Source organism: Lathyrus oleraceus, chromosome 3 (assembly GCF_024323335.1).
Source record: "Lathyrus oleraceus cultivar Zhongwan6 chromosome 3, CAAS_Psat_ZW6_1.0, whole genome shotgun sequence".
Classification (NCBI taxonomy): Eukaryota; Viridiplantae; Streptophyta; class Magnoliopsida; order Fabales; family Fabaceae; genus Lathyrus; species Lathyrus oleraceus.
The window spans coordinates 213,328,260-213,340,576 of NC_066581.1; the positions used below are offsets into that span (position 1 = coordinate 213,328,260).

The window sequence follows — 12,317 nt, forward strand, 5'->3', positions numbered from 1 at the left end:
GTTGTCGAGAGTAGGACCCAATATCTGCCCAAATATGCTTTTGGCTTCTCTCTACTTTTGGGATAGTACTTACAACACCTTTCACCTTCCTTGTGGGATGGTTACGCCTACCCTTTTCGACGCAGCAGCCATTGTTGGTCTTCACCCCAATGGTATAGATTTCGACCCTACTGTCTTAAGTGAAGATACCATTGCTTTCGAGACTAGCCTTGCACCCTACTCCTTATTCATGTCCTATTACCATGATAAGAGTACCACTGAAGTTTTAGATGTCGAACATATAGCCTTTTTGACACTATGGCTGTCCAAATATGTGTTCTGTTCTCGCTCTCTTCAAGTTGCCAAGAGATTTATCACCATAGCCAATCAGCTTCATGCAGGCACGAAACTATGTTTGAGCGAAATGATTCTGGCGAATCTCTATGAATCTCTGAGCGAGAGCGTACATTTCTTAAAGAACACCAAATCCCAAGGGAAAATCAACTTATCAGGACCTTTTTGGCTCTTGCAACTATGGCTCAATGCCACCTTTGAAGCTAGTCTTCCTGTAGCACCAGAAATAGATGAAGAAGAAGTAAACAATAGGACTGTCGAATGGCCAAGATTAGTGCTACTAACGCCAACTGATGAAGGAATCAGCCTTCGACAAGCTTTTAAAAGCTATGTTATGATGTTTGCTAAAAGTCATCAATTTACTTCGACCATGGCACCTTTTGCTGATAGAAAAATCGGACCTAAGTGGTTTACCCAACAACTGCCCTTGGAGATGCAAAAGGACGAAAACACATTTCTGAATGTTTGGGAATCGTTCTTGACCCCTAGGCTCCTTTTTTCTTATCGTAACACCACTAAAAACCAAATTGCTTTGATAGTTTATCAACCCAACCTTGTTTCTAGACAATTTGGTCTAATCCAAATCAAACCTCAACCTATATTCCCCCAAAAGGGGTCCATCATCTTTTATAACTCCCTTCACACTGAAGACGAAGGCAAAGAGCTGTCGAAGAAACTAGCTGATGCTTCTCTCGACATTCGACCAGTTATTTTTCGACCATCATTCTTATGCACTCCTGAGTTTGATGAATGGTGGAAGGATTATTATTCCAACAAATTTTTTGACGTAGCTGCTTTTGCTACACATTTGACAAATGCTTTCGCTTTTGTGCAGGATCGGACCAAAAAAGGTATTCCACGACATATTAAGGAAATACAGAAATTTCAAAAATATTTTGAAACTGCGTATAGACCTGATGATCTTAGTCGAACCATATGCGAAGCAGCGGCCGAATTAAAACGTAAATTGACAGAGAAGTTTAAAAAACTGTCATTGCCTTCCAATCTTTCACCAGAGGCGCGCTATGACCTGGCTTTCAATTGTCATCCACCAAAGTTTCCTCCTTTGCCAACTGCTGACTTTGGGGTGGCGTTTGGTTTTCCACTTCCAGACTGGTTCCTTTGTGGGGATTTTATGAAAATTCTTCGTCAAAAGTATCAAAAACCTGCTGAGCGTGTGGTTCCGACTAAGTATCATCTGGGCGAATATCCAGGACACCTTCATATTGGAATAGAACACGTTCGCGTGGAAGATACCATTCTTGAAGGTGTTCACAGAAAAATATGATTTTTCTTTCTGTTATTCTAACTGTCTTATCATGTATCTCTTATATTTGTTTCTGAATTTTCTTTCTTTCCTTAGCCGTGAAGATCCCTGCTAAGAAAGCTGCTGTCGAAGCGTCGCCCAGTACTGCTAAGAAGCCTTCGACAAAGGTACAACACTTTTTTTTCTTATTATTTTCCTTCCATTATTCAAAACTAACTGGCTTTGGCCTGTATGACTAGGTAAGTCGAAAACCCTCAACAATCCAAAAGAAGAAGAGTGAAGAGGAGAGAAAAGAGGATAAAGTCCCTAGTGAAGAGTCTGGTGATGAATCTCCAGAGTTAATCCCTCCCCCTCAGAAGAAAAAGAAACTCACGAAGGTCTCTTCCCAAAGGTCCATTGTTAACCCAATCAGGAAGGATTCTGCCAGTACTTCTCCTGCCAAGCCTCAGTCGAAAGATATGGGGAGTGGGAAATCCGGTTTTAATACTGAAATTCCTGAGGTAATTTTTTTTTTATTTCGACAGCATATGTTTACCTTTCCTACATCTTTTCTTCTAAATCTTAGAATTTATTTTTAGGAACAAGTGGCTGTCGAAAAAACGCCTGAGAAAATTTTGGAGGAAACAGCCCCAGAGGAAGATGTCCCCACAAGTGACCATGATATGCAAACCGTAGAAGAATTCGACACTACAGTGGGTGACGCCTCTGAAGATGAATCTCCTCCTCATCCAGGATTGCATGTTGCACCTCAGGGTGATGATATTGAAATGGAGGTTGTAGTCGAAGATGATCCTGAAGATGGAGCTGCCAGAGATGGGGACAACCAGTCGAAACGAACAGAGGTTGAGCGTATTTCGACGCGAAACACTCCACCTGCTTCTGACCGGGCCCAAGGGAGTGGCAAATCAACTGGTTCGACCAGTTTCTCTCGCGAGGAGCTTGAAAATCTCAAAGTGCAAAGACCTTTGGAGTATCTGAAAGCCATGCTTAGCACCCGTTTTAATTTTCAGGATTCTTCGCAGAGTAGTTCGACCACTTCTGGGGCAACTTCTGAAGCACCATCACTTGGCAGCCTCCTGACCAAGATCAAAACGAAAATCCTTGATGTCGATTTGTTTAAAGTCTTGGAAGAGAATTCCCTTGCTCAAATTGGTCTTAAGAAAATCTTGAAGCAAGTGAATGTTTTGGAAACTTCTGCTGAGATTGGAAGTTTCGTGATGGAGTTGATGACTCTCATTGACTTGGCCACTGCAGATCTCCATCGTCAAAGGGATCTTACCGCTCAAATCTCCTCCAAGTCTGAAACTCAAACTGCTGAATGGGATGCCGTTTCGACTTCGACTGACAAAGTTTCAAAATTGCAAAAGCTCTCTGAAACGTATGTTGAAGAAGTTGCTGCTTGCAATGACAATATTCAAAAATGGAAAACACAGATAGCAGCACTTCAAGAAAAGATCTCTCAAGAGGAGAAACGTAAGGCATCCATTCAGCAACCCAAGCAGAGCGAGATTGACGAAGAATTGAGGGTGGGTATTCGACATGCAGAGAAAGCCCATCAACTTAGTCAGGAGATTGAGACTCTCTCTACTCACAAAAGTCTTTGTGATCATCGACTCCAACTCCAGAGGCAGAAGTTCGCCACTTTGAAGGAAACTTTTGCCAATTTTAATTTTTAGTCGAATTTATTTAGCAACTCTCAGCCCTTTGAGGCTTTCTTTGTAATAACTTTTGAATGCCATTTTTATTTGGCCCATCTTATCACAATTATGTTTTGCACTTATTCTGTTACTACTTTTACTTCCTGCAATATAGGCTTATATTTTTTCAAATACTTGCCATTTATTCTTAGGATTCTCTTATCCTTCTCTATTTCTTCTATTTCATACGCGCCGTTTGAAAATGTTCTCAAGACCTGGAAAGGTCCCTCCCATTTAGGAGACCACTTTCCCATTAATTTATCCTTTCGATCCATAGGAAGGATTACTTTCCACACAAGATCACCTATTAAGAAGGTCTTGAATCTTACTTTCTTGTTGTAAAATCTTTCGACTCTCTCCTTTTGTCTTCTTATTAGGTCTAGCGCGCGCAGCCTTTCTTCGTCTAAATCAACTAGTTCGTCCATCATCATACTCCAATATGTATCTGATGGGATTTCATGATGCCTTTGCACTCTGACTGACTGCAGATATATTTCGACTGGCAAAACTGCATCGTGTCCGTAAGTCAACTTGAATGGAGTCGAATTCGTTGCCTCTTTGGGGGACGTTCGACAAGCCCACAAGGCTTGATCCAAAGTCTTATGCCAATTTCTAGGCTTTTTCCCCACATGCTTCTTAATCAAGTTTATCACTACCTTGTTGGCTGCTTCAACTTGCCCATTTGCTTGAGCGTAGTAAGGTGTCGAAGTAAGGAGCTTAAAACCTGTTTCTTGTGCAAACTTCTGCATGTTTTTACCGGTGAACACAGATCCTTGATCTGTTGTTATTGTCTCAGGTATCCCAAATCTGTAGATTATGTATTTTTGGATAAAGTCTATGACTGCTTCTTGATCCACATTCGCCAATGGTATGGCTTCGGTCCATTTTGTGAAATAGTCTATCCCAACCAAAATGTACCTTTGCCCTTTTGAGGAAGCTGGTCGAATCTCCCCGATCAAGTCCAACGCCCATCCTCTGAATGGCCAAGGTTTTATAATTGAGTGCAACTCACTTGCAGGGACATGAGGTATGCCTGCATGTACTTGACATTCCTGACAACCTTTTGCGAATTCGACACAATCTTTCAGCATTGTTGGCCAATACATTCCTTGTCGAAATAAAAGCCACTTCATTTTGTGACCTGCTTGGTGCGCGCCACACGCTCCACTGTGTACATTCGACAAGGCTATGTAGGCTTCGTCCTCACTCAGGCATTTCAACAAAACTCCTTCTGCAGTCTTTTTGAACAATTCATTTCCCAAAAGTACGTAACTCAAAGCTCTGTATTTTACCTTTCTTTCCGCTTTCTGATTTGGGTTTTGTAGATAATCCTTGACAGGCTTTCTCCAGTCTGTTATTCCTGAATCATCTATGTTGAATATCTCGAAGTTTTCTTCGTCACCGTATCCTAATCTTATTGACTCTAGATCTGATGGGGACAACTTGGTGGACACGACTCTTCCTCTGACTTCAATGGCTTCTTCTAACTTTTCCTTCGACACTTTGTATCCGGACGCTAGTTGAGCAAGATCATTCGCTTCTTGATTCTTCAACCCGGGAATGTGCCTGAAGACGACGTTGTCGAATGCTTTGAGAAGTCTATTGGCTATTACAAAGTACATGATTAAATTTTCTTTCACGCACTTATACTCTTTCGTCAACTGCTTTATTACCAGTTCGGAATCACCCATTATTTCGACTCTCGTTGCCCCCAATTTCAACAAGATTTCAAGTCCAGCGATCAAAGCTTCGTATTCTGCTTCATTATTTGAACACAGACTTTCAACTTTGTACTTGAATTTTGTTGGAATTTTTTCAGGAGAAATAATCAACATCCCAACGCCCGTTCCGTTTTTATGACTGGAACCGTCGAAGTACAGTTTCCAAGGTTCCAGTTCGACGTATTCCACGTCTTCGTTTATAGAGTGGTCCGCTATGAAATCAGCGACCACTTGTCCTTTCACTGCTTTTAAAGGCAGATATTTCAAGGAGTATTCTGTTAAAGCTAAAGCCCACTTTCCAATTCGACTATGTAAAATAGATTTAGATAACATATACTTTATTACGTCGAAATGGGAAGAAATATATACATCGACAGGTTTTATATAATGCTTTAGTTTGATACAAGAGAAATATACACACAGGCATAACTTTTCTATAATGCTATATCTAGTTTCGGCATCGTTCAGGACTCTACTGAGATAATAAATGGCCCTTTCGACGCCATTCTCATCTTCTTGACACAACATACTTCCTAATGTTTTGTCTGATGCCGAAATGTACAATCTCATATTTCTTTTTCTGCAAGGAGACATCAGGATTGGGGGATTAGCCAGGTACTCCTTGATTTTGTCGAAAGCCGCTTGCTGTTCTTGCCCCCATGCGAAGTCTTCTTTCTTTAGTCGAAGTAGAGGAGAGAAAGCTTGTGTCTTCCCACTGAGGTTGGAGATGAATCTTCTGAGAAAGTTGATTTTCCCTAGCAGAGACTGCAACCCCTTTTTGGTTGATGGCGCTTTCGCTTCCATTATGGCCTTGGCTTTATTTTCGTTTATTTCGATCCCCTTCTTATGGACCACAAAGCCTAAGAAATCACCCGCCTGCACACCAAAAGCACATTTAAGTGGGTTCATTTTCAAACCAAACTTCCTCATCCTTTCAAAGGATTGTCGAAGATGATCTATATGATTTTTTCCTGAAACAGACTTAATCACAATGTCGTCAATATACATTTGCATGAAAGTTTCGATGAAATCATGAAAGATGGAATTCATGGCACGTTGGTAAGTCGCTCCAGCATTCTTTAAACCAAAAGGCATTACTACCCATTCGTACGTTCCTATGGCTCCAGGACAACGGAAAGCCGTTTTAGGAACGTCTTCTTCAGCGGTAAAAATTTGGTTATAGCCAGAGTATCCGTCTAGCATACTTAAGTACTCATGGCCGGCTGCAGAATCTATGAGCATTTCTGCCACTGGCATAGGATATTCATCCTTTGGGGTAGCCGAGTTTAAGTCTCGAAAATCAATACATACCCTAAGTTTGCCATTTTTCTTAATTACTGGAACAATATTTGCAATCCATTCGACATACCTGGTTGTGCGGATGAACTTGCATCTTAGAAGTCTTTCGACCTCTTCTTTTATTTTCGACAGGATTTCTGGTGCGAAGCGTCTCGGAGTCTGCTTTACTGGCTTCTTCCCTTCCATTATTGGCAACTGCATTTCGACCAGACTTCTGTCAAGACCAGGCATTTCGTCATAATCCCATGCGAAGCAATCTTTGAATTCTTTCAGCAACTGGACTATTTCGACCTTGAACTGGGGGTCCATTTTTGCGCTTATGTACGTTGGTCTATGTTCTTCCCCCGCTCCTATGTTTATCTCTTCTAAAGGATCCTGCGTCACCATCTTCTCGTTAGTTGACACTGGATCTTTTTCGAACCCCAGAGGTTCGTCGTCGTAAATGGCGTCAAGCTTTTGGTGTTGCCATCCGCCCATTTGGTTGGTGACATGATCTTCCGCAACGTCTTCTTGAGGACATTGTTTGTTGGAGTTCTCTTGGTTGGCTTCGACAGCCATATTTTTTACCTCAGCCTCAAGGGCCTCTTTTAGTTTGTTTTCGGCCATGTAAGCCGTAATCTTTTCGATCGCTGATTGTTCACTCGTCATCGTCAAATTCACTACCCCATCCCGTCGGCGCTATATGAGTGGTTCCCCATATGTAAGTTTCGCCAATCACTTCTTTATCCCACTGGAAACCATGCGTTGGATGTAGGTACATGGAGCAATAGGCATTGTCTGTCGTCTTCAAGTCGAATTCTGCCGGGCTGCAGGGAGGTATATGAGCCAGGTTTTTGTCGAAGCTTTGGCTGTTGACAGTGTTTACCTCGGTCATGAAGTAGCTTTGGTCAGCCTCGATGTTTTCGACGATTCCATCTGGCCTCCATATGGCTATCCGCTGGTGCATTGAAGAGGGTACAACTCCTACGCCGTGAATCCATTCCCTACCAAGCAGCAGGTTGTAGTTGGCTTTCGAAGCGATGACTATGAACATTGTAGGTCTTGTTATGGTTCTACAGTTAAGTTCACTTGGATGACTCCCATAGTTGTCCCTATCTTCCCTTCGTAATTCGACAGCACCATGTTGTGAGGCTTCGCGTCCGAATCGTCTTTTCCAATCTTCTTCAGCATGTAGTGGGGCATCAAATTCACTGCCGCTCCCCCGTCCACCAGTATCTTATTCACGCCGACATTTTCCACCTTTCCTTTTATAAACAGAGGTTTCAAATGCGCTTTCATGGAGTCGTCTGGTCTTTCGAAAAAAGCGTTCTGCTCTTCGACGCATCCGTTGTTCATCACATAGTAGCAGACGGGCTTGTGTGCCATTGTTTCTTCCTCCATTTCATCTCCTTCATCCTCAATTTCCATGACTCTATCATAGTCTCTAGGGAGAACAGAGACCACGTTGCAAATCACGTTGAAGGATGCCTCTGAGTCAGAGTTACCGCTCCAATAATAGTCGCTCCCGATTGGAATGAAAATTTTGAACTAATGTGTGACGCGAGTGACTATGCTGTTGGAGCGGTACTTGGCCAAAGAAAAGACAAAACTTTTCATGCGATACATTATGCGAGTAAGGTTCTTAACGAGGCTCAAATAAATTATGCCACAACGGAAAAAGAACTACTCGCAATAGTGTATGCGCTAGAAAAGTTTAGGTCTTATCTTATAGGGTCTAAAGTCGTTGTGTATACCGACCACGCGGCGATTAAGTATCTGCTAACCAAGCCGGATTCGAAGCAAAGGCTCATCCGTTGGATCCTCTTGTTACAAGAATTCGATGTCGAAATCAAAGACAAGAAGGGGTCGGAAAACTTGGTAGCGGATCATTTATCCCGTTTAGTGAATGTCGAGGTTACCGCATCTGAAAAGGAAATCCGGGAAGAATTTCCTGATGAAAAACTGTTTAAGGTTCAAGTTAGGCCGTGGTTTGCAGACTTTGCAAACCACAAGGCTAGTGGTTTTGTGCCCGCCGACCTAACTTCGAACCAAAAGAGGAAGTTCCTTTCGGATGCAAAGTATTATGTTTGGGATGACCCATACTTGTTTAAGTTGGGTAGCGATAACCTGTTAAGGAGATGCGTAACTGGTGATGAAGCCCGGAGCATCCTTTGGCATTGTCACAACTCGCCTTATGGCGGACATTATAATGGGGTTAGAACGGCCACTAAAATTCTTCAATCGGGATTTTATTGGCCAACTATTTTCAAAGACGCACATATCCATGCGCAAAGTTGTGACAGCTGCCAAAGAAGCGGTGGGATAGGTAAGAGAGATGAGATGCCTCTCCAAAATATCCAAGAAGTGGAAGTGTTTGATTGTTGGGGCATAGATTTCGTAGGACCTTTCCCACCCTCTTATGGGAATGAGTACATGCTTGTTGCTGTTGATTATGTCTCTAAGTGGGTTGAGGCGATTGCCTCACCTCGGGCGGATGCCAAAACGGTGATAAATTTTTTAAAGAAAAACATATTTTCCCGTTTTGGAACCCCCGAGTGTTGATAAGTGACGGAGGGTCACACTTTTGCAATGCACCTTTGGAAACAATTCTAAAGCATTATGGTGTATCGCATAGGGTGACAACTCCGTACCACCCTCAGGCTAACGGGCAAGCGGAGGTCTCTAGTCGAGAGATTAAGAGAATCCTAGAAAAAACCGTGTCTAATTCTAAAAAAGAGTGGTCCCAAAAATTGGACGAAGCATTATGGGCCTACCGTACGGCCTTTAAAGCTCCAATTGGCCTAACTCCCTTTCAATTGGTATTTGGTAAAACTTGCCATTTGCCGGTTGAATTGGAACACAAGGCCTTGTGGGCCCTAAAGTTTTTAAATTTTGAACATGAGTTGGCCGGTAACAAAAGGAAAGTACAACTACTTGAGTTGGAGGAGATGCGCAATGCCGCATACCACTCAAGTTGGTTGTACAAGGAAAAAGCAAAGAAGTATCACGACAAGAAGATCCGTAACAAAGAATTTGTGCCCGGACAATTGGTCCTATTGTTCAACTCCCGGTTGAAATTGTTTCCCGGGAAGTTGAAATCAAAATGGTCCGGGCCATTTCGGGTGAAAGAAGTAAAAGAGTACGGGGCCATTGTCATTGAAGACATGGACAAGAAAGATAGTTGGACCGTGAATGGCCAACGATTGAAGGTGTATCTCGGCGGTCATGTGGATCGCGAGAGTTGTGCTCAGCCGCTCGATGCTCCTCTGTGAGCATCGCACCGTCGAGCTTAGCCGACGTTAAACAAGCGCTAGTTGGGAGGCACCCCAACATTGTAAGTATTTACTGCTTTATGTTTTATGTTGTATGGAGTATATTGTGCTAAACCCATGCTGGATGACTTGCAAGTGCTGCATTTGCCAATGCACTTGCTGTCATGCTCGCTTGCAGCTCGCTAGGCGAGGCAGTAGCGAGCATGCTCGCTAGCTGCTCGCTAGGCGAGGCAGCAGCGAGCGCTGCAGTACTGTTTACTATTTAAATCTCAGCAGGGCCATTTTGCCCCAAACCTTCAAAAAAAATTCTGAACGGCTCTGCTGAGGATTTTGTGCTAGGCTTCTCAAACTCTCTCATTTGCATCCTTATTACCGACACTTGCTCGTTTCGGTCGATTGCGAACTCTTCGCACTTCACATTTCCGAATCCGTGTACCTAAGGTTTGCCCTACTACATTTTTCTTTTTGTTTGAACTCTTAATTTCCAAATGTGAATGGCAAATAGGATGAGTGTGGTATGGGAACATTGAGGTTGCATGTGGTATTTTGGAGTTTGCAAATTTTTGGAGATTTAGGTTTTCAAATTGGGGATTTAGTGTTACTTTAGGTTTTGCATGCAATTAGGCAATCCCCAATAGCATAGAACGATTAATTTTCATGAGAAATCATTAGGTTCTGATGTGGGAACCATTAGAGTACGGGTATTGGGGGAAACATCTTTGAAAATGCAGAAAACCCCAAAACCCGTAAGGTTCGCTAGCACTCGCTAGGCGAACCTGGGGCGAGCGTTCGCTGCCACTTCGCTAGGCGAAGCAGCAGCGAGCAAGGCAGTATTTTAAATTATACTTTGTTGGCTAATCTGTTGTTTGGTGTGTGCTGTTTCTTCGTATATTTTGCAGATGGAGTCTAGGTCTGGAGCTGGTAAGAAAAGAAAGGGAGCAGCTACTTCCCGGACCGTGCCTATTCAATTCGATACCGACAAGTTTGTCGGTCCAAAACAGGTTGCACGGTACATCGCTCTGGAGAAGCGAAAGATACTTCCAGAGAAGCGATTTCTGATCAACCCACAGGGCACTTACAGAACTTTCGCCGGGTTGATAGACGCCAAGAAGTGGGATAGGTTGATAAGTCCCATAGAGCATTACGACATTGCGACAGTGCGGGAGTTTTATGCTAACGCACTGCCCGACGACGACGAGCCCTTTACTTGGGTTTCTAGAGTTGCCAGACGTGCAATTCCATTCGACCGGGATGCTATCAACCGAATCCTAGGGGAACCGCTCCAGCTGGGAGCTGACCAGAGAGACCAATACCACACCGACCTCAGGCTTCACCGAGATGTCCCTGCCATTACCGCCGACCTGCTTTTACCTGGGAAATCGGTTGAGCCGAACCCATCTGGGGTTCCAGTGAGGTATCACCGGGAGGACATGACTCCCATGGCTCAGCTGATACTGCTCTTGGTTTTGACCAACATCCAGCCTAAATCACACACCTCTACTGTGCCGATCCCAGTGGCACATTTGGTCCATTCCATCCTCACAAATGTTGAGATAGATGTGGCGAGGATAATCGCCAATGAGCTGAAGACGGTGGTCGAGAGCGGGCTTAAGTCGGGGGCTCGTGTTAATTGTCCCCTGGCTTTCCCGTGTTTGATTATGAGCTTATGTGTTCAGGCAAGGGTGAGACTTCCGTCTCGTGGGCAGGTGAGGATCCCGGCACCTATCGATGATAGGTATGTGGCTAAGTATTGTAGACCTGTTCGCTGTGAATTTTGGCGAACAACCTCTGGTTTACCAAAACTTGTAGAATTGGGTCACTTGCAGGATCAACCACACAAATCCTAGGACATGTGCAAAATCTAGATGGTCTTGAAGATGCCTAGACTCACTTTCATGTATTTCATTTCTGTTCTCTAAGTGTTTTACGTCGAAATATGTTGATTACAATGTTAAGTGGATGTAAATTTAACAAGATAAAGTAAATGGCGGAAAATAACTGACGAAATGTAAAGTGTCGAAAAGGATAAAGTGCAGAAAGATAAATGACTGGAAAACATAAAAGAGATTTGTAAAGAACTTTGAACTTTATAAAATAAACTTTGAAGGAATTGGTGTTTGTTTACACATACATTTTCCAAATATGACTCTTTTCTCTCACACGGGTACTTTGAGTGTTTTCAGGAATTTTGTATAAGTAATTCTTCACACCCTTTTTTAGATAATAACTACCCTATATATACACAAATAACATAACTGTTATTAACGACTAAATCCTAAAACTATGACACATGGCTCTCCTCCTTTCGCCAGATGCTTCCACGCGTCTTCTGCCAAACGTCACAACCTTTTAAATTCAAATTTACTTTTAAGTCGAAATGACGTCTTCCTTCAGGATTTTTGTCGAATTATCAACATACTGCAATGTTCTCCCTATCTGTCAAAAGTGCTTTTCCTAGGTGCAAACATCTTTGTCGAAATGACGAAACTTCCATTTTGTCGAAGTGTCGAACCATACTTATTAATCAAATCGTTTCAACCCATGTCATCATTTGTCGAAAAAATCATTTCTTACACCAAATCTCATGGCGTCGAAAACGCACGTATACAAGTTGCCCCCCAGCAAAGACGTTTCGACCGTTGTTCTGGAGAAACAGTCATTTGTTGTCAATCAGTGTTTTGATGCCATGTCATTTAATCTTCATTAAATGCAAGTCTGATAATCTCAATTCCCAATGCAGGTTCATCAT

General features: G+C 42.8%; 1 protein-coding gene across 1 annotated transcript; it reads left to right on the forward strand.

Annotated features, from left to right (window-relative positions):
• The first annotated feature begins 766 nt into the window (after positions 1-766).
• LOC127130488 (uncharacterized) lies at positions 767-3,353 on the forward strand. The gene is made up of 4 exons (XM_051059489.1): positions 767-1,184; positions 1,697-1,767; positions 1,840-2,100; positions 2,179-3,353. The coding sequence occupies exons 1-4, from the start codon at positions 767-769 to the stop codon at positions 3,274-3,276; spliced, it is 1,848 nt and encodes a 615-aa protein (XP_050915446.1). The 3' UTR covers positions 3,277-3,353.
• The last annotated feature ends 8,964 nt before the right edge of the window (positions 3,354-12,317 follow it).